Here is a 23,169-nt window from a genome sequence, read left to right as displayed (position 1 = left end):
TATTACAGGGCAGTTACTTTTTTAGACATAATTATCCTTCCATTTGGTTTTGATGATTATAAAATGCCCAATACCTCATCAAACTTTCAGTTTCTTTGTATCAATATTGAATCATAGTTTCCTATTCATTAAGTTTGAATCCAGTTCTATGGTTTATTTTGATGCTCAGATTGTCCTCACTTTGACCAGTGTGAATCCCTCCAGCTGGCCCTTATGTCTTTTTCACATGCCCGCAGCCATTGATCACATCCTTGCTTTTTGCCACAAGAGATTCCAAGTTGATCTTACGCTTTCCTTTCCTCACCGCTGGAATCAGTCAATTCTCCAAGCAGATGCGACCCCTTTTAAGTGGAAAGTGGTACTTGGCAGCCAAGCTGTGGGTGTTGAGTGTGCTCATTGCTATTAAGGTGTCACTCCTCCCACGTATTCTTAGTTAACAGAGGTACGGAGCGTGTGTGTGTGTATGTGTGTGTGTGTGTGCATTAAAAACCATGAGTTCTTGTTGATACCTGCAATTCCAACATGACGTCAGAGCATTCATCCTAGTTTTCCTCCTTTCCATATTTTTATCCATTCTCTGATAGTGAAAAACCTGACTCGTATTGTCCTTACTATGGTTGGTGACTTGATTAATCCTCCGATATGTAACCATTGCCAACACTATGGCCCATCCCCATACAGTCGCCTTTCTCATATTCTAGCTCTGACACCGACACCCCGTGACGCGCTTGCCCCTGTTGGGTGGACACCATCCACCCTGTGTGGCTGCCCTTTCTGGCCTGCACCGATATTGAGTGCCGGGCCACCCCTCCTAGAGACACTCTTGGCAGCCTGCTCCTCCGGGTGCGTGCCTTCCTTGTTCTCCCCAGAATTCTGCTCTGTTATCACATGCCAGGCTGTTGCAAGCTGGGGCGACCCCCTCACACAATGTGGCTTCTGGTTCTCCGAGCCAGGCAGCCCTTTTATATGCACATTCTCCTCACCCTCTTTGGCCTTCAACTTCCCTTTCTGGGGGTCCTCACTTACTCCCCATCCTGAGGCACGGAGGGTTACCTTGTTCTGCTGGGTTTCGTGCCAAATTGTACAGGAGGGATGGGAAGGAAAGGGATGTGGCGGAAGGACAAGAAGAAAACGTACATGTATTGTTTTCTAGTCAGAAAGTCACAGGCTTTCAAAGTGAGCAGCGTTACTCCCCATTTCACACCCGAGGAAACTGTGGCTCAGAGAGATTAAGTCACTGGCCTAGGGTCTCGTGGCCAGTATGTAAGGAAGCAGCATCGGAACCCAGGTCCTGAACTCTAGAGCCAAATTCTGTCTATTCCACACTACCTCTAAAGACTTTGGTCTTTAAAATCTGTTTAGTCTTAGGGTGCCTGGGTGGCTCAGTTCGTTGACCATCCAACTCTTGATTTCAGCTCAGGTCATGATCTCAGGGTCCTGGGATCAAGCCCCGAGTCAGGCTTCCCGTTCCGCGGAAGTCTGCTTGTCTCCCTCTCCCTCTGTCCCTCTCCCAGCTTGCTCTCTCTCTCTCTTTCTCTAAAATAAATAAATCTTTTTACAAAATAAATAAAATATGTTTGGTCTTTGGATGGTTCCCAAATACACAATAATAGTGTTTGGAGAAAAGGAATGCAGTTCTCTTGAGAAGCAATAGGTTTGCTCATTTTCAGAAAAGTTTTTCTACCACTTGGCCCACTTCCCCATCTCTCTCTTCTCTGCACAGAGGCTCAACAGGAGCATGGCTTTACTTGGCTCAGCTGCTCGCGTCGGGTTAGTGAGGCTGGGGTTTCGGGTGGCCAGGGGCACTCAGCCAGCAGCCTCACTACCTACCCGGTGGTGGTTTCTGCCTTCTGTGGCTGGCACTTTTAAAATGAGTCATCTTTACATCCTTGCCAGCCCTAATCCTCTCCCCCAGCCAGCTCTACCCTTGCTGCCACAAGGGAGCTTTGTGACTTTCTGAGACTTTAAAATGGGGAAGTAGGTGCTAAATCTGGAATGAGGAAGGGGAGAAACGTTTGCTCTGGTTTCAAACACACAACCATGGAAGACGTCAGTCTTAATGCTTTCCATCCCCCAAATGCTGAGGGCTAGCTCATATATGGAGTTAGAATATATATATATATGGTGAAATGAACTTTTAACACGATTCTGTGACTCATTTTTTTAATGCCCGTTTGTCAATGTCTTTGGGGTTCATTCAAATAACTTCAGAAAACGTTCTAACAAAATGGAGGACCAAAAAAGAAAGAAGCGTCTATTTGAAAGAAATAGCAAAAGAGCAATAGCCAAATAAATTTAACTTCTCCCAGATTTAAGCATCTTTGAAAGAAAATTGATTTGAATGTTTCCAGGTACCGTGTATGAGCTTTTTCTCATAAAATCTAAAGCTGGGCAAATAGCCTCAAATTCACCTCGTGTTTATGTGTCACCAGTGAAGAAACAGAGGCACTGAGGGAAGTGATTGAGGATGAGGGGGCAGGTGCATGGCTGTAATTGTGTGTGTGTGTGTGTGTGTGTGTGTGTGTGTGTGTGTGTGTCACTTGTCAGTAAACACTGGGAAATAGGTGTAACTTTATGAAACAAGAAATAAAGCTAAGGCAGATATAGTTCTGGTTGCCGAGGCACACAAGATCTTACGTTAGGCTGCTTCCTGATTTTTATTTCTCTGGCCTGAGCAGGTGGCCTTGTGAGGAGACATGTGACATTGAACCTTTGGCATCAATACACTTTGGAGTGTACGAGTCCCCAGAAAGGCAAAGGGCAGATACCAAAGTGTGAAATTTGTGTTTTAATTCACTGTTTGCATTTGATTTTAGAATTAATTAATCTTTAGAGGGGGTGGGGGAGAGGAGTGGCGGAAGAGAATCAAGCGGGCTCCACGTCCACGCCCAGCGCGAAGCCTGATGAAGGCTTGATCTCATGACCTTGAGATCATGACCTGAGCCGAAATCAAGAGTTGGATGTTTAACCGATGGAGCCACCCAGGCGCCCTGAGAATTAATTTATATTAATTTATTCCTTTGGGAATTTCCCCCCTTAAAATTGGATTCTTCAGGAAAAACAATCACAGATTTTTGTATTGTAATTAGGAGAGTACTCTTAAGACACAACTCACTATTAACTGCTAATTCAAGTTGGGTCCTTTTCCCCAGGACTTTATATCACATGTAACTTTTTCTTTGAACCTTTAGAGAGAGTCCAAAAAAGCTATTTTATGCACTAGCAAAGCTACGCGTCCAGCACACACATGCGTGTTGCTGGGGAAGCTTATATTGATGAGAATCACTTTTAAAATGCTAACAGGTTAAAAAAAAAAAAAAGCTAACAGGTTTATGAAATCCTATGTGAGGCTCTCTCTCAAAGGTCTCTGTTCATAGAAAATAAATATTAGAATAGAAAATAAATTTTGCTCACACGTGTATCTGCTCACTTACAGCAACTGGAACCAAAATAATTTTCTTAAATATATATATATTTTTTACTTCAGAACAGCTTTATTTAGGTATTCTTGCATTTTATTATAGATGTTTCTTTTTTTTTTATTATGTTTTGTTAGAGGACATTAGGAGAAGGAAGGGAAAATTTTTCTTAACTATTTTAAGTAGTTATTACTTCTGGGAAGTTGTTTGAAGGGGTCCCCCCAAAATACATCTTTGCTAATTGATGTTTATAAACAATATGATATTTTAAATTTCATTTATTTTGTTGGTGTTTGGGAATTCCAAGCCCGAGCTTATTCTGGATATTTCTCTTGAAATCTTTTCTAAATGTTTACTCTTATTTCCTTATTCGAAGTATACCTTACTCATTTACTTATTTTTTTTTTTCAGTTCCCCAATTTGGCCTGCTGTTCACCCAGCCCCGTGAATACAGGTTTGGGGTCAGGGCAGTGCAAGTGGCCAGGAGACACGGGAGATGACCGTTGATAGTAGACGTTGACTTGAATTAGTCACCAAGCCCATCTTGCCCCTCTTCGGGGGGCTCTTTCTTGTCTCCTTTTTCTCAAACTGCTTGTCTTAGAGCACAATAAAATCTAAGGACAGAGGTCGTTCTCCCTGTAGACAACACTGGGACATCGCCTTTTTTTTTCCTTTAATTAACTTAATGAAGTACAATTTATTGAACACCAGGTCTGTGCATAACCCAACACTTCACCCCTCCCAGAGAGTTATAAACTCTGTGGATCATTGCTAGTAGCGCTCCCACATTTCCTGCTTTATCTGTCTGCCATTTGATCTGCCTAATAAATCCTCACTCATTTCATATCCTTTTACCCACTTGCTCAGGGGTTTTTCTAATAGTGTGAGAAATCAAACCAAAGGGGCGTGTGGTCGTGTGGTTGACTTTGCAGCCTCTTTTCCAAGAAGGCTTTGAGTCATAAAAATGGGGAATGGGCATGTTGGTTTCTACAGTTAGTTTCTGACAGCCTCTATCTGTTGCCTTTTTCATGATGGTCTAATTTCCTTCTCCAGTGACAGAGCTGGCCATTATGTTTTAAACCCTTTTCATTGCTGCACAGTTTTGAAACCCGATTGTAATGGCATGCACGGAGTGGAGATTGAGACTGTTAGCAGAGATTTTCGGCATCATTTATTTCTATTTTTTCTTAACCATGTCCTGCCTTTCTAATTCATTGTGAAGAACACTGATGGGGACGTTCAATGTTTTCCTCTATTTTTATCTTCAAACGATCTTTATTTGCTGCTCTGCACATGGCTAGATTTATTCCAGCCTCTTAACACTAGGGTCATAGTTTAGCGTCAGCTTGGAGCCAAAAGCCCCGCAGCTAAAATGACCACACCTCCGAAGTGGCATTTTCCCAGACGGTTCCTGCCTTTAAGAATGAGCCAGCCAGGAGGCAAGTCTGTATCTCATTACAGCAGGGCCTTGTATTAGGCCTGGTGCATAATTAGATGTGAGGAACTGCAGTCGGTCCTCTCTTTCCCAGATCTTTCAGCACCATGTCTACTGTCAGCCACGGCTTTTCTTTTTAACCTAATGTGTTTGTACCTCTCTCTCTTTCTCTCTCCAAATTACATAATCACAACAAAAAAAGAAACCAAGGAAGTTCGGAGATTTGCGGCTTTAAAAAGACTGGATCCCGAAGAGATTTTCACAAGACACTTCAGAAACAGACATTTGAGTCAGAGTCCTTGGAGAGCCGTGAACCAAGCACACAGGTATTTTCTATCAACAAACATGGTTACCAGGTTACTGGGCTGTTCTGCCCAGGGCATGCTGTTGGTGTTTTAACTAGAGAAAGGGCTAGACTCCGAGAATGTCAGAGTAGGAGGAATGCTACCATCTGACTCAGTGGGGTTTGTTTTTTCCCCCAAACCTGTTTGTAACTACAGAAACTGGTGTTCAAATGAGAACCCACACGTTCAATAATGAAAATAGGTAGAATTAGAGGGGGGGGCCCTCCCCCCATAACAATTCCTCGGGAGACCCAGTGGTGTCTCTCAGGCAGGCTGCAGTGTAAGTGAAAATCCACACCGAGGCCAGTCTGCCCGGGTTCTCTTCGTGATTTTGCCACATACTAACTCTGTCGCCCCAGGCAGGATAATTAACCTCTGCGGGCTTCCTCCCCTGGAAAACAAGGGTGATAATAAAGCCATCACATTTTATGATAATTTTTACTATTATTTCCTTGTTCTGTTACTTTTTTTTGAGTTCGTTTAAAATATATATACATTTAAGTAAGTTATATCATCTGTACATGACATTTCAGGATGGGAAAGGAAAAATTAGGAAATATTTACATTATAAAGGAGTGTTGGGTATGGAGACCCACTGGCATAAAGGAAGTAGTGCCTTAGGAGATCTGCTTGCCTGCCATCTTGGTCAACCGTTGTGTGGTCCTGGGGAAGTCATGTTACCACCTGAGTCCATTCAGTGGGAAATGATGGGCTGCACTGGGTCTCTTCCAATTTTAAATCTCAACTCTGTGACTTTGACATTGGTTGAGGTTTGAGAATATTTAAACCCTTTAGAAAAAAAATGGAGGCAGCTGAGCTAACTAGGCAAAATAATGTTTTGAATCTGGTACAATATGCTGAATGTATTTGAGTGATTGCTCTAGAAAAGGACAGCCATGGTTAACTGGAAGGTTTGAGAACTCAGGCAGAGGTTCTGTGGAGGGATAGTTGAGTATATATACTTTGTGCATCTGTTAAAATTATGCAGTTGTTGAAATCTTAGATGAGAATTTTGAAAATATAGGAAATACTAATATGTTTAACCACAATCAAGAGTCAAACTTTTGAATTTGGTAGGAAAGATGCCTACAGAAACATAGAAGGAGGTGTCTTTGCGTACTAGAACTCCTGTACCTTCTTAAAAAGTATTCTTTTCTCAATTTTACAGTTTCTATAACAAGTACTTATTAATCATTCAGGGGAAGCTGTCTTTCTTTTAAAGCATTTTTTGACTTATAAATTTTTTAGAGAGAGAGCGAGAGAGAGAGCATGTGCATGTGAAGGGGGGGTAGAGAGAGAGAGAGAGGAAGAGAATCTCAAGCAGATTCCCCACGGAATGCGGAGCCCAGCTCAGAGCTTGATCTCATGACCCTGAGATCATGACCAGAGCTGAAACCAAGAGTCAGATACTTAACCGACTGAGCCACCCAGGCACCCCAAGGGAAGCAAACTGTCTTAGTCAACTTGGGCTGAATAATAGAGTATGACAGATTGGGGTAGCTAAAATACCAGACATTTATTTCTCACAGTTCAGAGGCTGGGAAGTCCAAGATCAAGGTGTCAGCTGATTTGGTTTTTGGTAAGAGTCCTCTTCCTGGTTTCCAGACACCTTGTTGCATCACTACACAATGGAGACTGAGAGAGAGAACAAACTCTCTCATGTCTCTTGTAAGGGCACGAATTCCATTCATGAAGGCCCCATCTTCATGACTTGATCACCTCCCAAAGGCCCTACCTCCCAATAGCCCATTGGGCATTAGGATTTCAACATATGAATTTTTCAGGGACACAAACATTCAAGTCCATAACACTAATAACCAATGACAACAAATAGTAACTAATGCATGGGATTGTTTGAGTATTAAATGAGTTAATATGCCCAAACCATTTAGGTCGATGCCAGCTCACACTTAGTGCCCATATATGCTACGTAAAGTAAACCAGTCATGAAAGAACAAAAATTGTATGATTCCACTTATGTGAGGTCGCTAGAGTAGTCAGATTCCTAGAGACCAAATGTAAAATGGTGGTTTTCAGGGATTGTAGGGAGCGGGAGGAATGGAAATGATCTTTTAACGGGTACAGACTTGTAGTACAGAAGGGTACCGATGAAAGGAGTTGGGGGTGGTGGTTTGCACAACGGTGTGAATGTACTTCACACTACTGAGCTGTACTCTAAAAAATGATGAAGATGGTAAATTTTACATTCTGTGTATTTTACCACAATTACAACATTTTTTAGAAAGCCAGCTCTCTATTCCAACTTGTCCATTTTATAGATGGGAAAAATTAAACAAAGGGGAAGTAGTTTGTCTAAGTTTTAGAGGGCATCTTCTGACCTTTATAGGGCATCTACAGAGTTTTCGGCTCTCAGGCACTCCCCTTATTAGCCTCTCACCGTGCTGAATGGTGAATGACTAGAGAGTTTTAAAATACCTATTTTTCCAACAGCATGGTCTCTATCGCCAAGCTGACTACTTAATCTGAGCTCTATGGAGCATCAATTCCAGTGCTGAATATGGTGGGCTTCCTGAAGCATGGGATACCTGTACTCTGTAGGAGATTTTTACGGGATTTTTCATTGGTAATTTTGACGAAATTCAGTTTTTATTTTACATCATGACCAATGGAATTTTTCCTTGTCTTGGTCAGACAGAAGCCACACCAGGTATCTCAACAAAAGAAATATAACATAGGGAATTGGCTAAACAATTTTGGAGGATGGAGATGAACCAAATGGGAAAATTCAAGTCCTACAGAAACTGTAAGAGCAGGAAACGGCAGGCCATCCTGGGGCTGGGGCCCAGGGCAGCCGCTCTAAAACTGAAGCTTAATTGCAATCCCCTGGAGGGCTTGCTAGGCCCCACCCCAGAGTTTCTGATTCATTAGGTCAGAGGGGTGCTTGATAATTTGCATTTCTAATTAGCACTACCCAGGAGATGCTGATGTTACTGGTCCCAAGACCACACTCAGGAACCACAGGTCTGGTGGGAAGAGTTTTGGAGTTGTCCGAAGAGTGGCCTTAGAGCTGGGACTCAAATCTCTGGGGAGGGGGCAGGACCTAGCTGGAGGTGGTGTCTTGGGATCTCAGAGGAAAGACCCCACAGCGTCTGGGAGTCTGAACTCTGCCCTCTTAGCATGAGGGACTGTCTGGCTGATGCTGGTACCTCCAAGGAGGTGTAAGACGAGGCTGGTTCTGGAAGTGCCCCAAGTAGCTGGAGGCTAGAGCCCTCTGCCACTACCAAGGTGTGAGGAACTGCAATGAAGAGGGAGGAGCCTTCTCCCTCCTCCAGCCAGCCAGTCTCCCTAGAGCACCTCCTACTGGCAGAACCCAAAGGGTGTGGTGGCAAAGGGTCATTGTGACTCGCTGAGTGCCAGGCCCAGCATCACAGAGCAGAGTAGAAAATTTGGAACTGAGAGACAAGGGGTAAATGACCATCACCCCATGAAGCACACTCATTCGGCACACTAACAGCACTCAGTGAAGTCATCAGCTGGGTTGTGGAGCCAAGTTACGCAAACGTTGTATGTTTTTAGTGTTAGACTAGTACTCATCATGCAGAGATGCTCAGACAGTGGGACAGTCAGCACCATTTCCCATGTCACCCCCATTCTTGGCACCTTCTGCATGGAATGGGGAGGCCAAGTGCCTGAATTTATGTGAGATCAATACATATATGATGCAACTCCATGGTACACATATATTCCATAACAATTAGATTATATTATACTTAATACCGTGTACCTTCCCTTTTCATATTAACAATACACTGTGCTGTGATCATCTTTCTCTTCCAGTGAAAACATGTTTATTTGGGTTTTCTTTCAATGGCTGCATAACATTCCATTGGATGGAAGTTCCCAAATCTTTTCATGCTACCTCTTTCGGGGGATATTTAGATAGTTTCTGGTATTTTGTTACTACAGTGTTCCAGAGATGCTCTTGTCCTCACAGTCCTTGCTCACTTGTCCAGTTATATCCTTATGATGAATTCTGGAGATTATATATAGATATTGACATCCTTTCAAAGAAACTTGATAAATTCAATTCATTTCCCCCAAGGATCTCATAAATTCTAAGCCAAAAAAAGTATCAGTAATTAAAGTACTAATATTGATTCTTGCCAGCACATTGGGTTAGGAAAAATTTCTGACCTAGCAGAGTAACACTTTTATAAGGTAGATGGATGTTACAGGAGGGTTATCTGATAGAGAAATTGTGTAGGAGCATGTCCATTCAGTAGAACTTTAGGATAACATTTTGCCATTAATTTTATAGTTGTTTATAATAGTTCATCTATATTCTGACGATATACCATTGATTGTGGTTATACGGTCTTTGCCAAGTCTTTGATTCGGTTTGCCATTCCCTGTTACCGAAACATAGACCTAATGGAATAAAGCATCTGTTTTGTGAGAGCTTTAAGACTCTTTTTCAAACACACTGCAGCTGAAAGTGGATGCTACTTGAATAGCAAATGCTTTTCTGCTTTTTGTTCTGGTGCTTATTCCTATAATTGTTACTAAAGTTCTGTAGAAGAGTATTCCCAGCTCCACATTCTCTGTCTTCAGAACCATAATATTCACTTTGGGTTTCATTTGGAAGGCTCCTCTCAGGTCATCTTATTTTCCAGTTTCAAAAACCAGCTTCTGAGGTTGAGATTAGGACGAGGTCCCTGTGTACCCCGTGCAGACTCCTCTGTGTGTAAGCTATTCCAATGCTGTTCTGCTTGAGCGTGAGACGTGAGCGAGGTTCCCAAGATACTTGGCTCCCAACCTCCAGAAGAGAACATGACCCAAATTCACAGGGCTGTTTTCAAACCCTTTCTCAAGGACCAGTTTATCCACCTCTGATGGGTAATTACCTGCTTCCAGGCGGGAAGGAGACATTTAATTTTAGGATATTCGGGCCAGGAAGCAAAGATATGGTTTTTGTCAAACCCCCAGTTTGCTCAGAAGCAACTTGAGGCTTGATTCTGTAACCCCATGTGGGTGCAGGGGTGAGACATCCCAGATTCTTCTGGTCTCATTTTAGACCCACAATCTCTCTCTTACACAAGATGGGCCTCTTCTTGCAGGCGCGCCCCCGCCACTTAAACGTGCTGTGCGACGTGTCTGGGAAGGTGCCCCTCACTGCCTGTGGCTTCGACCTTCGCAGCCTGCAGCCTGATCAGCGGCTGGAGAACCTCCTGCGACAAGTGAGTGCTGAGGACTTCGAGAAGCAGAATGAAGAGGCCCGGAGGACCAATCGGCATGCCGAGCTCTTTGCTCTGTACCCATCGGTGGATGAGGTGGGTGCGACCATCTCCATGCGGGAGAATTTCGGGGAGGAAACAGTCTCCAGGAGGATAGTAGTGTTTGTTATGCCCAGATAGCACTGTCACAATGCTGAACTGTATGCTTTCCGGGCCGTTCTTTCCCCTAGGACAAGCCCGTAGAACAGCAGTTACTGATCAGTCCTGCCAGTGAGATTCCAGTAATAACAACCAGGATTTTCATTGCTCTCTGCAAAACACTTTCACTGATTTTGTCTCATTTAATCCTCAGCACCTTTCAAGGGTCTGCATGTAGTGATCTCACTCAGTGTGTCAAACCATTCAGTTATTTGAGGGTATGTTTTGTGGTTAATCCATCAAGACGTGTGTTACTTACACTTCGATATTCTCAAGTGTTAAGGTCTTTTTCAAAATAATCTCTATGAACAACCTGAAGAGAATTGCTTTGAAAACATCCCAGTCTAAAGTGATCATAGCTGTGCTCTCCATGCATCAACGACAGGGTCCTGACTGTCCCCTTCTTTACATATCGGAGCTGACCGAGAGCGGTTTAATCATGTAAGCTTTGCCTGGTGGCCGCTCCCTGGGGTACTTTGGACGGATGGGATGAGAAGTGACCGTTATTCAAGCCTGTTGAGGCTCCTCACACTTAATAGGAGGCTCTGTGTCTTTCCTCTGTCTGTCAGAATGTCTGTACTTCTGGTTCTTGCCCAAACTGGCTCCAGAATAGTTCTTCTGTCCCAATTTTATTAGAAGTTGAGTTGCAAGATACACGATTTGGAGGGCATTTTTGCTTAAAAGAGAAGCCATCCATTCCTGCCTCTAAATGTTTGAAGTTTAATTTTCAGCTCGAGAGAAAGACCATTAGGGAGCCGGCTTCTTAAACCCTGTGAAGCTGTGACCCCTGGGCGTTGTATTTGCTGACCTGCCCTGGGATGAGCTTACCACTGGTCAGCAAAAAGCATAGGAAGGGAGGCAGCGGTCATGAGATGTGCTGTCATGTCCTCTGTGCAAATATTCTTGAGGACACAGACCTCCCACTCACCCAGCACCTGCCTCATTGAGGATCCAGAGGGAAATTTTCTCTCAAGCCTTCAGGCAGAGAAGAAGTTGCATTCCCTGGGGAAACAGGAACACTTAGGAGACTGTGCACATTTTGTAAACGGTTCTCCTAAAGTCTTTACTTAGAGTCAAATTTCTGCTTGCTGCCACTAAATCTAGTGGCTTACTTATTGGAATTTATGTCCTCCTTCTCTCTTCCCCTCTTCCTCCCTCCCTCCCATCCTTCCCTTCCTCCCTCTTTCTTTCTTTCTCTCTTTCTTCCTCCCTCCCTCCCTCCCTCCCTCCCTCCCTTCCTTCCTTCCTTCTTTCCTTCCTTCCTTCTTTCCTTCTTATCCTTATATTCCAGCCACCTTGGTTTTCTCACCTATTTATTTCATTTGCAATGGCCTCAAATCCTTTTCTGAATGAGGCAGATTAAAAATAAATATGAATAATGTGGGCAGTGTTATCACCTCCATTCTTCAGATTGCAGAGTAAGAGTCAGGGAGGAACTTGTTTAAGATTCAACAGGCAAGGGGCGCCTGGGTGGCTCAGTCGTTAAGCATCTGCCTTCAGCTCAGGGCATGATCCTGAAGTCCTGGGATCGAGCCCCGCATCAGGCTCTTCCGCTGGGAGCCTGCTTCTTCCTCTCCCACTCCCCCTGCTTGTGTTCCCTCTCTCCCTGGCTGTCTCTTTCTGTCAAATAAATAAATAAATAAAATCTTTAAAAAAAAAAAAAAAGATTCAACAGGCAAATTACAGAATGGGGATCCTAGCCCATTAACCCCAAACTTTGTGTTTGCCTCTTTATGTATCTACACAGGGCTACCTGGTATATTAGTGCACATAACTGAAATCCAAAGATGATGTGAGCAACCACATTATATATAATAACTTTTCAGTTTCCATATAAAACTTATTTTTTTTACCAGCTTTGTCAAGAAATATTAATCTGACAGATTTGATTTCCACTGACATTCCTTTTCCTCCCAGTTCCATAGTGGAGGTGCCCATAGGTAAGAAAGTGTCCCCAAGTAGACACCAGGAGAGAGAAAACAATGGAAGGGTGAAGAGGACATATCCGGTGAGACATTAGCTCATTGAAGGCCCCCTCGGGGGATTAAATGGGAGGGTGTCCAATCTTGCATTGATTGCAAGAAGATTCACAGACTCTGAGGAAGGAACTTTGTTTTATGGTCTCTGAAACAATGCAGAAACTCGGTTAGGACTGAAAGTTATAATCTAGCAGAGCTCCTAATAGGCCTGCTTTATTGAGTGGAGAGGAATGCTTTGTAATTATTGTACCAATTATTTGTAAATTGGTATGTCTAAAATGCCGGAGGGCCCCTGTACCAGCCTTTAATATTCTGAAGCTTATACACACAGAAATTGCATTTGTCCTTGTAATTTGAACTTTCTCCAAAGATAGTCCTGTGGAAGAAAGGTGACTTTCTGGCTACCTTGAAGTGACCACCCCTGCTGATTTTTGGGGGGGGGGAACACATTAATGGAAACTATTTAATATTACCCTGACTTTATTTCCTGGTGAGGAGAATGAGAAGAGAGATGAACTATTATATCCAAATTACGACTGAGCCTACAGAGGAGGTAAAAGTAGAACATAACCCCCAAGCCTCTGTGAGCTGAGGACTGTCCCCAGTTCACTCTCGGGTCTGTGGAAGGCAGACTATATATATATATATATATATGTATATAAATATATATATATACACACACACATATATACACATACATATACGTATATATGTATATGTATGTACATATAGATTTGTATGCATACATACATTCAGGAAGATAAAACAACAGACATCCACTTAAAACTTCATATTTGCTCTTCTCCTCCTCTGGGAACTAGTTCCAATATCAGATAACTATAAAGGCTCAAGAAATGCATATAGATGAGAAGAGACTTAGGAAATGCCTCAATATGTAAACCTTGATTGGATCATAATTTAACAAACTGCAAAAAATGATGGAGATAGTTGGGGAAATTTGGAACTGACTAAATATTTAGTAGTAATAAGAAATTAACTATTAATTTTTTAAAGACTCATCATGATATTACAGCTGTGTTTTTTTTTTTTTTTTTGAAGATTTTATTTGTTTATTTGACAGAGAGAGACAGCCAGCGAGAGAGGGAACACAAGCAGGGGGAGTGGGAGAGGAAGAAGCAGGCTCCCAGCAGAGGAGCCTGATGTGGGACTCGATCCCAGAATGCTGGGATCATGCCCTGAGCCGAAGGCAGACGCCTAACGACTGAGCCACCCAGGCGCCTCTACAGCTGTGTATTTTTAAAAGCCTTTATCTTTTAGAGATTTACAGATGAAGTTATATGATGTCTGGGGCTTGGCTGCCAAGCAGTCCACTATTGAGTTGGGGGGGGGGTAGTAAGTGGGAATATAGGTGAAACCAGGTTGCCCATGAGTGGAACTCGTTGAGACTTACATGATGGGTAAAGGTGGTTCATTACATTTTTCTCTCTACTTTTGTGTATGTTTACATTTTCCCAGTGAAAAGCTTCTAACATAGGATCCCAAAGGTTCAAATCCAGACCGGAGAGGTAGCCTTAGAAACCCATGAATGTAAATTGAGGTTCTCCTCTAATGGTGGGGGGCTTCCATTTTCGATGTGTCTGCTCTGATCACAAGTGATCTGAGCTTGCTCTGAGGGAGCTGAGCTCAGTGTGGGCATCAAGCAGTGGGTCCTCTGAGACAAGATCAGCCCTTCCCCTGCACACGATGGCCAGCTGATACACGCAGGATTGGGCCTTGAAGAATAGGGCTTAGAGTAGACGTGAGTTTACCACTTTGTTTCACCAATCCAGGTGCAGAGTTACAGGGAAGGTGATTCTACAGCTATTGCTAAAAATGTTACCATTGCGATGGGGTATTTGGGGGGAAGCTCCCATCATTTACAGCCCAGGAAAATATAATTAGACATGACTCTATTCTTCGGACCCTTGTGAGCTGCAGACCACCAGTATTCAGTTAGTCTACTACAAGAGCAGGAATTAAAGCTTTCAGAGATTTGAATTGTTATCTTTGCATACGTGAATATAATTAAGATCCTGTGATAGTTCAGGTTTGAATGTTAAAAGTTACCTTAGGGACTTGATGTTTCTCTTTAAGTCTTGGGTCCCAGTGCGGTAAAATAGAGTCCCAAATGTGGTTAAAAAAAAATGTATTTGTCATTATTAAGTCATTACTAATTTGTCATTAGTAAGTTTCCTGTACTTAGAACTTCAGCAAGCTCTAGCTGGACATGTATGTGTAGAAACCTATACATTCAACCTCAAATCTGTTTAAGAAAACGGTCAACTGAGAAAGACTATTTTAAATATTGAGGGTTTATATACAGCCTGCTGTGAGCTATTCAGACTCGGGCTTCAATTCTGAAACTCACTATTTACTAGTAAAACCTTGGCAGGAGAAATATTCTGAAAGTGTGCTTAGAGCAGCCAAAAAAAAAAAAAGAAAGAAAGAAAGAAAAGAAAGAGAGAGAGAAGAAAGAGAAGCCAACAATACCAACAATAGGAATAAGAGTTTGCAATGCCATCTGGTGGATGTTACTCAGTCGTATTCATGTTCCCATTTCCTTCCTTCCTCCCTCTCTTTGTCTTAAATTGTTTGCGGTCAATGTTGACTCGGAAGCTTGGGATTGAATAACAAACTCTCTTATAAAAGTCAAAGTGTTGTCGCACTATTAGACGTAAGGCAAATGCAGGTTGAGCGCTGGGCAGCAGCCTTCCCTTCCCCAGACTCACTCCAGCCGGAACCCCTCCTGGAAACTCACTCATGATTTCTTTACTATGTGGCTAATAACAGGAGGATGCTGTGGAAATACGTCCGGTGCCAGAATGTCCTAAGGAGCATCTGGGCAACAGAATACTGGTCAAGGTCCTGACCCTGAAGTAAGTCTCAGCAAACATATTAACCACTGCCCAGGGGTTTACCTTGCCTTTTACATAGAAACTGCGCCTCTGTGGACAGAGCTCGAATGGGAAGGGTCTTCCGGCGCTGTTCTAACAGTGTGTGGCTGTGACATGATGGGAGAAGCAGTGTTTGGAGTCATCTAGACCCAGAGTCTGTTTCTCCCAAGCCTTGGACAGTTCCCTCCTTGGACAGTCCCAGGCAAGTCACACCCTGAAGTTAGTCGTGTAAGGTAACTGAGTGGAACAGCATACTTACAAAGGGAACAGGGAAAGTTGGGCAGGGGAAAAAAACCTGAAAAGCAGTGAATGGTGTACTGACTAATTCATGAGAGCTGATGGTGCCTTTCTCTTCCCAGCTCTGTGTTCAGCAGCTTGAAGTTGGCTGTGGTGGGATATTTATAACATAGAAATCAGAAAATGCTACAGATGAGACCTTTTAGGTTTTTTCCCCCAGAGACTTGTTTGTTAACTATTGAAACACAACATTAAATGCAACTAAAACCCAGTCTCAGTGCCAGCAGACCACACAGAGGACCAGAGAGCAGTATGGACTCTAGCAAACTATTTTAAGGGGGTACCCACTGCTGGAGAGGGCCAGCTCTTGCCATCCAAGGACACAGGCCCATTTTGGCCAACTGTCTGTTTGGTTTTGGTTTTTGCTTTTTCAAGAGAAGCTGGAAATTCCGATTTTTCTGCATGATTTCCTGACTTGTTAAGTACCTTCTCATTTCCTTTTTAAATGTTCGACAACTGCATGTCTGCCATCTGGATTCACCTGGTGGGCCAACAGTTTGCCACATCTACTTTTCAGCAATTACCTCCAAGTTTTTTTTAATTGTTTGCTTTTAAAGTAGGAAAAAGTCCTATGTCCTCTGTATATGTGTATTAATTTTATACATGCAGATCAAACTACTACATATGTTATCGAATATACATAAACGAGAAATTAAAACGTATGAACTAAAAAATTCAAAATAAATTAGAGTAGCTGCCTCCAGCCCACGAACAGATTGTCTTGCATACCCAGGCGGGAGTGTTTGCGTGCCTCTCTTGCGGGCTGCTATTTTCGAGAATTCTTCCAACTTCAAATCACAGACTCTCAAAAATGCGCAGCTGTAATGCTCTACCCAGGCAACAGGACATAAGCATAATATTTTTTCATACCCTGTTGGGAGGGTCATCCATCTCTTGAAGTCAGTTCACAGACCCCTCAAGCAGCACCTGGTTTGTAATTAGGGCATGTGGATTCTGGATTCAAGGCTGTATTTCAAGCCTGGGAGCTTCTCTGGGTGTTTTAGTTCTTACCGATAAATGGTGTTTTTCCACCAGATGGTCTGTGTTCCTGCCTGATCTAAACGTCTGTGATTCTAATGCATAGCTTGGGCAGATCCTCTCCTGAGAACACAAGCAGGCAGAGCTGCTCCCCCCGTTGTGGGGGCTCTCTTGATGTGGTAGCCCCTCCCCCTAGCCAGCTCTACCAGCTGGGGGAGGGGAGTGAGGGCCTTTTGTCTTGTACGGGGAGATGAGCAGCTCATAAACCAGCTCTCTGTCAAGTCTAGGCTAGAAAAGGCAGCCTCTCACCCCTGCAAGCCAACCCGGAAGTGGGGGACTGAGTGGAAGTGGCCGCTGGTCTCCTCTGCATTGCTCAGGAAGTCCACCCTATTGTCTGAGGCACTCACCCACCCCCACAGGACGCGCATCAGGCCCCACGTAGGTGCAGTAACTGTGCTATTCGGGATTGGAGGAATTCTCCCTCATGATGTCACTTTGCCACCAAGCCTTCTAGATCTTTCCAACAATAGGTAGCAGCAGTTCTCACAGGTAGGAAAGCATGGCCACTAAGACAGACATGTATTATTACAAAAACCAAACAGAGCCATTTGGATTTCTCTTAATGAAAATTGTCCGTTTTTTGGTGATGTTTTTCCCCATTGCCAAAGCAGGAATCAGGGAGAATTGAGGTGTTTGCCCAGTGCACTTGGCCCAGTCAAGTGTCTTAAATAGTATCCCTATCAATATACACCAGCAAGAGGAGCTGTGGACGAAAGAGATTGTCAGCTATGACTACTCTAAATAAACCAGATTTAAAAAAAAAAAAAAAAAAAAAAAGCAAGTTCTTAAAAGTAAACCTACAGTGTCTAAAATATAAATAGTAAAAATATAATGGTAATGTTAAAGACCCCATTTCCCCATTGACACGGACATGCAGAATTTTTATTTCTACCACAATAGATTTTCTCAGCCAGTGAATTTTTCAGAATCTGTTGAGATCTCTGTCACTCTTTTGCTTTTGAGAAACATGTAAACCTCAAGCATGTAGAAAGAATCAGGCTGGTGTGAATCTGCAGTGTTTGTAGTACCAGGAAAAAAAGAGAGGATGGCAACAAAGTATTTTTCTCTTTTGCATTTAATATGGGGAAATCTTTTAATGTAAGATTTAATACTATCTTAATGCAAAGTAACCTCAGCTCAGAGGAGTCTTCTTGCTGGTGAAACTAGTATGCATCACCAAGTTTACTCAAAGACATTGATTGATCGATTTAAATTTCATTTATTTGAGAGAGAGAAAATGAGTGGGGGAGTGGGGAGAGGGAGATGGAGAGAGAGAGAAGCTGACTTCTCGCTGAGCGGAAGCCTGATGCAGGGCTCCATCCCAGGACCCTGAGATCAGGACCTGAGCGAAGGCTGATGCTTAACTCACAGAGCTGCCCAGGTGCCCCTGCAGGGAGCTTGTTTTAAATGCAGATTTGGGGAGACCTTGCACCATCTCAGGGGGAACAAAGAAACCTACATTTTGATAAAATCCTGATTTGCCTCAAAATGCTAGTTTCTGGGGACTACCCTTGGAGATACACCCGTAGGAAAAAAACCTCAGGTTCTGTGGTCAGAAAACGCTGGGCTCTGAGCCCTTGTGGCTTTCAGCAAATTACTTAATCTCTCTGAACCTCAAAAATGGGGGTAATATCTGCATCACTCCATTGTTGTAAAGTTAAAGGAATCAACATGTGTTAAACACTTAACACAACCCAATTTGTACGTATGAGACAAATGTTAATTCCCCTTTCTTTCTCTGAACCACAGAGTACTTAATACTCAGTACCTACCTAAGTAGATCGCAGCTATATTCAGACCTCAGAATACAGAAACACGGGCCGACCACGCCAGGCAATAGCTGGTGAGCTGAAGCACAGGAAAGCCCCCAAATGATGTGCTCTTACCTAATGATAGACTAGTCATAGAAATCCTCTCTGTTGTGTTCTTGTGGTGAAATATACGTAACCTCACATTTGCCATCATCACCACTGTCAAGCATATGTACAGCTCAGTGGCATTAAATACACCCTCACTGGAGCGCGGCCACAAACACCCACCTCCAGATCCCTTTCCTTCCAACACCGGAACTTTGTCCACATTAAACGATAATCCCTGTCCTTCTTCCCCCAGCCCCTGGTAACCACCATCACCTCCTGTCTAAGTACCTTATAGAAGTAGAATTTTACAAGACGTGTCCTTTTGTGACTGGTTTGTTTCACTTAGCAAAATGCCTTCAAGGTTCATGTTGGAGCCCGAGTCAGAATGTCCTTCCTTTTCCAGGCTGAATACTATTCCATTGCAGGCATCTGCCATGTTTTGTTTGTCCATTCATCCCTTGATGGACGCTTGCGTTGCTTCCACCTTTTGGCTCTGGGGGCCAATGCTGTTCCTTGACACTGTTCTTAGAGTGTGTTCACACTTGTTGTCCCACACGATCCTTACAGCAACACTGGGAGATGGGAAGAGCCAGAGTCCCTTCCTCATTTTACAGATAAGTAAGTGAAATTGGGAAAGCCAAATAACTGGATTAAGATCCCAGAGGAACTGGCGGTGGGAGGAGGGACAGAGCCCAGGTGTGTCTGACTCCATGCCCTGAGTCTGCCATCATCCCCATCTGTCTTATCTCCACAGGTGCCATATGACTGTTCTTGCCTTTTTGTCTGTGCGTCCCCCTACCCAAATACTCTTCTTAAAAGTCCTCTGTTTAGGGGCACCTGGGTGGCGCAGTCGGTTGAGCGTCCGACTTTTGTTTTTTGGCTCAGGTCATGATCTTGGTGTCATGAGATCAAGCCCCGTATTGGGCTGTGGGCTCAGGAGTCTGCTTGAGTGTCTCTCTCCCTCTGCCTCTCCCACTCATTCCCTCTCTCTCAAATAAATAAATAAATCTTGAAATCCTCTTTTTAGACAGTTACCCACCAATAAGGCCATCCTCTCACACATGCCTTAAAACAAAATTTGGCCTAATTTACATGATTTCTGAGGTAATGGTGGTCCAGGGCCTGGTTATTGGTACACTCAGGATCCCAAATCATGGGTTGTTAGCCTGAGAAACTTGGAATGTGCGGATCTGTGCTTCCCCTACCCTATAACATGTGGAAGGATTATGCTTTGGATACACAGTCTCATCAAACCCAGCATTTCAAGGGGAATGAGCAAGTAGGGCTGATAGGTTTCTAGCTCTCACTGGGCCCCACAGCTCAGTGTTTATTGGCGGTGTTCCCTGCCCCCGCATCTCAGCAGCTCCCCTAGCAGAGGAATTAGGGAAGGTCAGACATTCGCCCACATAAATGGTTCCACTATAAATCTAAGTGATAGCAACAGAACTTTTTTTTAACTCTCTGAAAAGCCTTGTCCCTTAGAATTGAATAATAGGGATTCCTACCTAGCAGTAAAGGGTAAACTGTGAACAAAACCTTTACTTAAGACAAAGGCTTTACCATCAGAAAACACAACATCGACAATGATGAGTAGGGCCATGTTGGATCACACCACGGGGAGCATTCTGCCCTCCCTCCCTTGCGATGTCGCCAACAAGTGCTTTTTAGGAGAAAGTGCCATCCGCTACTATCTCCAGTGACTAGGAATTTTCCACGACCTCCCATCTTTCTCCACTAATGTCCCAGTATGATTCTCATCTGCGTGAAGTTATCCAAATATTTTGGGAAATGATGTACATTTTTAACCAGTTTATAGAGCTCGACACTTTCAGCAAATTCAAAATTACCTCAGTTAAAACTCTATTTTTTCTTCCTCTCTCTGACAGGTTTGAGATTGAAATTGAGCCTCTGTTTGCCAGCATCGCCCTCTACGATGTTAAAGAAAGGAAAAAGGTAAAAGGAAGCAGAGAACACCCCATCCTTGGGCTCATGATTTTGGGGGTTCATGTTTTTCAAATCTCACTTCTGTGCAGCAAAAATGCATCAGATTTGGAAGCACATGACCTTTGACACATCCAGTTCTATTGCCTTTGCAATTTTTACAGGAATGATCTGGAAATGTTAGTCATTTATGTTCTTTGAAGAACCTTAAAGGGAAAGCCTGCTGGAGTTGGTGGCCTGTTTAGGATTGAGAGAGAGGAAAGAAATAGCAAAACAAGGGATGACATGTCAAACAAAGCAATTTAAATACATTTTTAACAAGCTCGGATATATGTGTCGTGTTACCTCCATTGCGGAGTTTTTGTGTTGTCAAGGGTCCCGTCACGGATGGAAGGCATCTTGTGCAGGAAAAGGATTAATTTGCCATCAAGCAAAGACCTCACCAGCTGTGGTGCCCTTTTAATGAAAAAGCTTTTGAGTACCTAAGCCTCTTCTCCGGGAGTGTTTTAATGTTTTGTCACTTCGTGTACGCCAGAGGAGGACAAAAACAGCACAGCCACAAAGGACACTCTGCCCCTTTGACCCATAACCACTCTGTATTTAAGGAAGTGTGTATCTCTTGGATAAATATTCATGAGCCCTGAGATTGACATCAGCGAGGGAGGTTCACTGCTAAAACTGTTAACTCCTGAATTCCAGAGTGTAAGGCAGTAAGACTCCCACCTAAGTGGGTGTCAGAGATCCCCCAGCGGGCTTGTTACATCCCAGATGCTGGGCTCCCCTCAGAGCGTCTGACTCAGGAGGTCTGGGGCGCCTGAGAATCTGCATTTCTAGCGGATTCCCAGGTGATGCTGAAGTCGCTGGCCAGGGGACCACATTTGCAGAACTTCTGGCTTAAAAAAGAAGTTTCTGTCTTGGTTTCTTAGCAATCTGGGGTGGGGGGAGGTTAGCTCAGCAGAGGTCTGCTGCTCCATCCTTCTAGAACCCCTACTGGCAGAGGCTCCACCGTCTTCAGTCTGTGCCGTCCCAAAGCCACTCTTGTCACTGTCACTGTAGCTCCCAAAAAAGGGAGAAGATGCGTGGGGGAGGGCTGGAAGTATTTCATCTTGTTTGTTTGAAGTATAGGGAACCCGCAGTCTTATAACTAGTCTCGGGTAGACAACGGAGTGACTTGACAGTTCTATACGTTCCACCACGTTCACCCCCATCCGTGTCGTTACCAGCTGTGTGACACGTGCCCTGTGCTCACAGTTCACCTCAAAGAATCTAGTCACGTGCTCACTCCACCTGCAAAGGAGGCTGGCAGATGTCGTGTCTGCTGCGCGGCCAGATGTCGTGTCTGCTGCGCGGCCACTTCCCAGCCACGACTCTTAGTGATGAAGGGGAGACCGAGCTGCTCAGCGGCTCTTCTCTGACACGGCACTGGTGAGCCAGGGAGCGCTTGGCCTGGCGTACTCTTGCTCACAATCTCTAATGGGGCCTCCCTACCTGCGACATTAAAACCACACTCTTGAACTTCCCTGCCTGGCTTTCTATAGGGTGTAGCTCAGCTGCTTTCTTCCTGGTTTAGCCGGTGAGCGTCAAGCTAGAGTCCTCACCGTGGGCTACGCCCACTCTAGGCTTTGCACGCTCTGAGATGCTTCTCTGGTTTCTCTGTGCTGTACTCTCTCCCCAGTGAAGCATCACCCTCCAGCTCTGCCCATCAGTCCCCTTCCAGGGACCCTCCACGTCACGTGCCTCCTCCGTGAGCGGCATTCCTGTCCGCCCCCCAGTGGACATGATCGCCCACCCCCTGGAACTTCCACAGCGTTCTTCTGTACGAGTGTGGTCACTTACATCTTGCTCCTACTGTAGTTAGCGACACAGTTGCTTTTTTCCTCCGCTGCAGTGCCCAGCACATCATTAGTATTCAGGAAATACGGATAGGATAATAAAAAGGTAAATGTTTCGAGAAACATCTCTCAAACAGCTCCTAAATATCTAGAAATTGTGACAAAAGGCGCATCAGATTTTTCCACCACCGCGAGTCATAAACCATGTCTATGAGGGCCCTTCTTCCTTTGGCGACATTTCTTTGTGGGGTTTTTGTTTTTGCGCTTTAGACATGTGTAGACCAGGGGAACAGCAGGTGTGCTTACTGTTTGCCTTGCTCCTTGTTTACAGATCTCAGAAAATTTTCACTGTGACCTGAACTCTGACCAGTTCAAAGGCTTTCTGCGTGCTCACACGCCCTCCGTGGCTCCATCAAGTCAGGCAAAATCCGCAGTCTTCTCGGTCACCTACCCATCCTCGGACATCTATCTGGTCGTCAAGGTAATTAAACACAAGCTGGTTGGCACATGCTGCATTTGGATGCTCTGCTTGTGGCGTTATTCCTGGAGCATGTGTGGGGTGAAAGACAGGTCAGAACGTAGCCACATGTTCTCTGTGCGATTCGCTTCGTTTCCTTTTCAACTGGCCCCTTTTCCTTTCCAAGCAAATCCTGTGTGGGACACTAGCACAGCTCCGGGTTTTGGACTCATACAATCTTGGTTTTAAATCTTGGCTTTGAATCTTTGTAGCTTTAGGAT

The 23,169-nt window shown here is 44.0% G+C and overlaps 1 protein-coding gene across 6 annotated transcripts in view; it reads left to right on the top strand.

Annotated features, from left to right (window-relative positions):
- Nucleotides 1-23,169, top strand: part of DOCK8 (dedicator of cytokinesis 8) — a 219,260-nt gene that overhangs the window by 74,751 nt on the left and 121,340 nt on the right. For all 6 annotated transcript variants that reach the window (XM_044391271.3, XM_044391272.3, XM_026519308.4 and 3 more), the window contains 5 exons: nucleotides 5,057-5,180; nucleotides 10,277-10,489; nucleotides 15,361-15,446; nucleotides 20,545-20,611; nucleotides 22,763-22,912. In XM_044391271.3, coding sequence (XP_044247206.3) covers nucleotides 5,057-5,180; nucleotides 10,277-10,489; nucleotides 15,361-15,446; nucleotides 20,545-20,611; nucleotides 22,763-22,912 — 640 coding nt within the window. The remainder of the gene's footprint in view (nucleotides 1-5,056; nucleotides 5,181-10,276; nucleotides 10,490-15,360; nucleotides 15,447-20,544; nucleotides 20,612-22,762; nucleotides 22,913-23,169) is intronic.

This window comes from Ursus arctos, unplaced genomic scaffold (assembly GCF_023065955.2).
Source record: "Ursus arctos isolate Adak ecotype North America unplaced genomic scaffold, UrsArc2.0 scaffold_33, whole genome shotgun sequence".
Classification (NCBI taxonomy): Eukaryota; Metazoa; Chordata; class Mammalia; order Carnivora; family Ursidae; genus Ursus; species Ursus arctos.
Note: the sequence above shows the minus strand (reverse complement) of the source record. Positions and strands in the feature narration are given on the sequence as shown.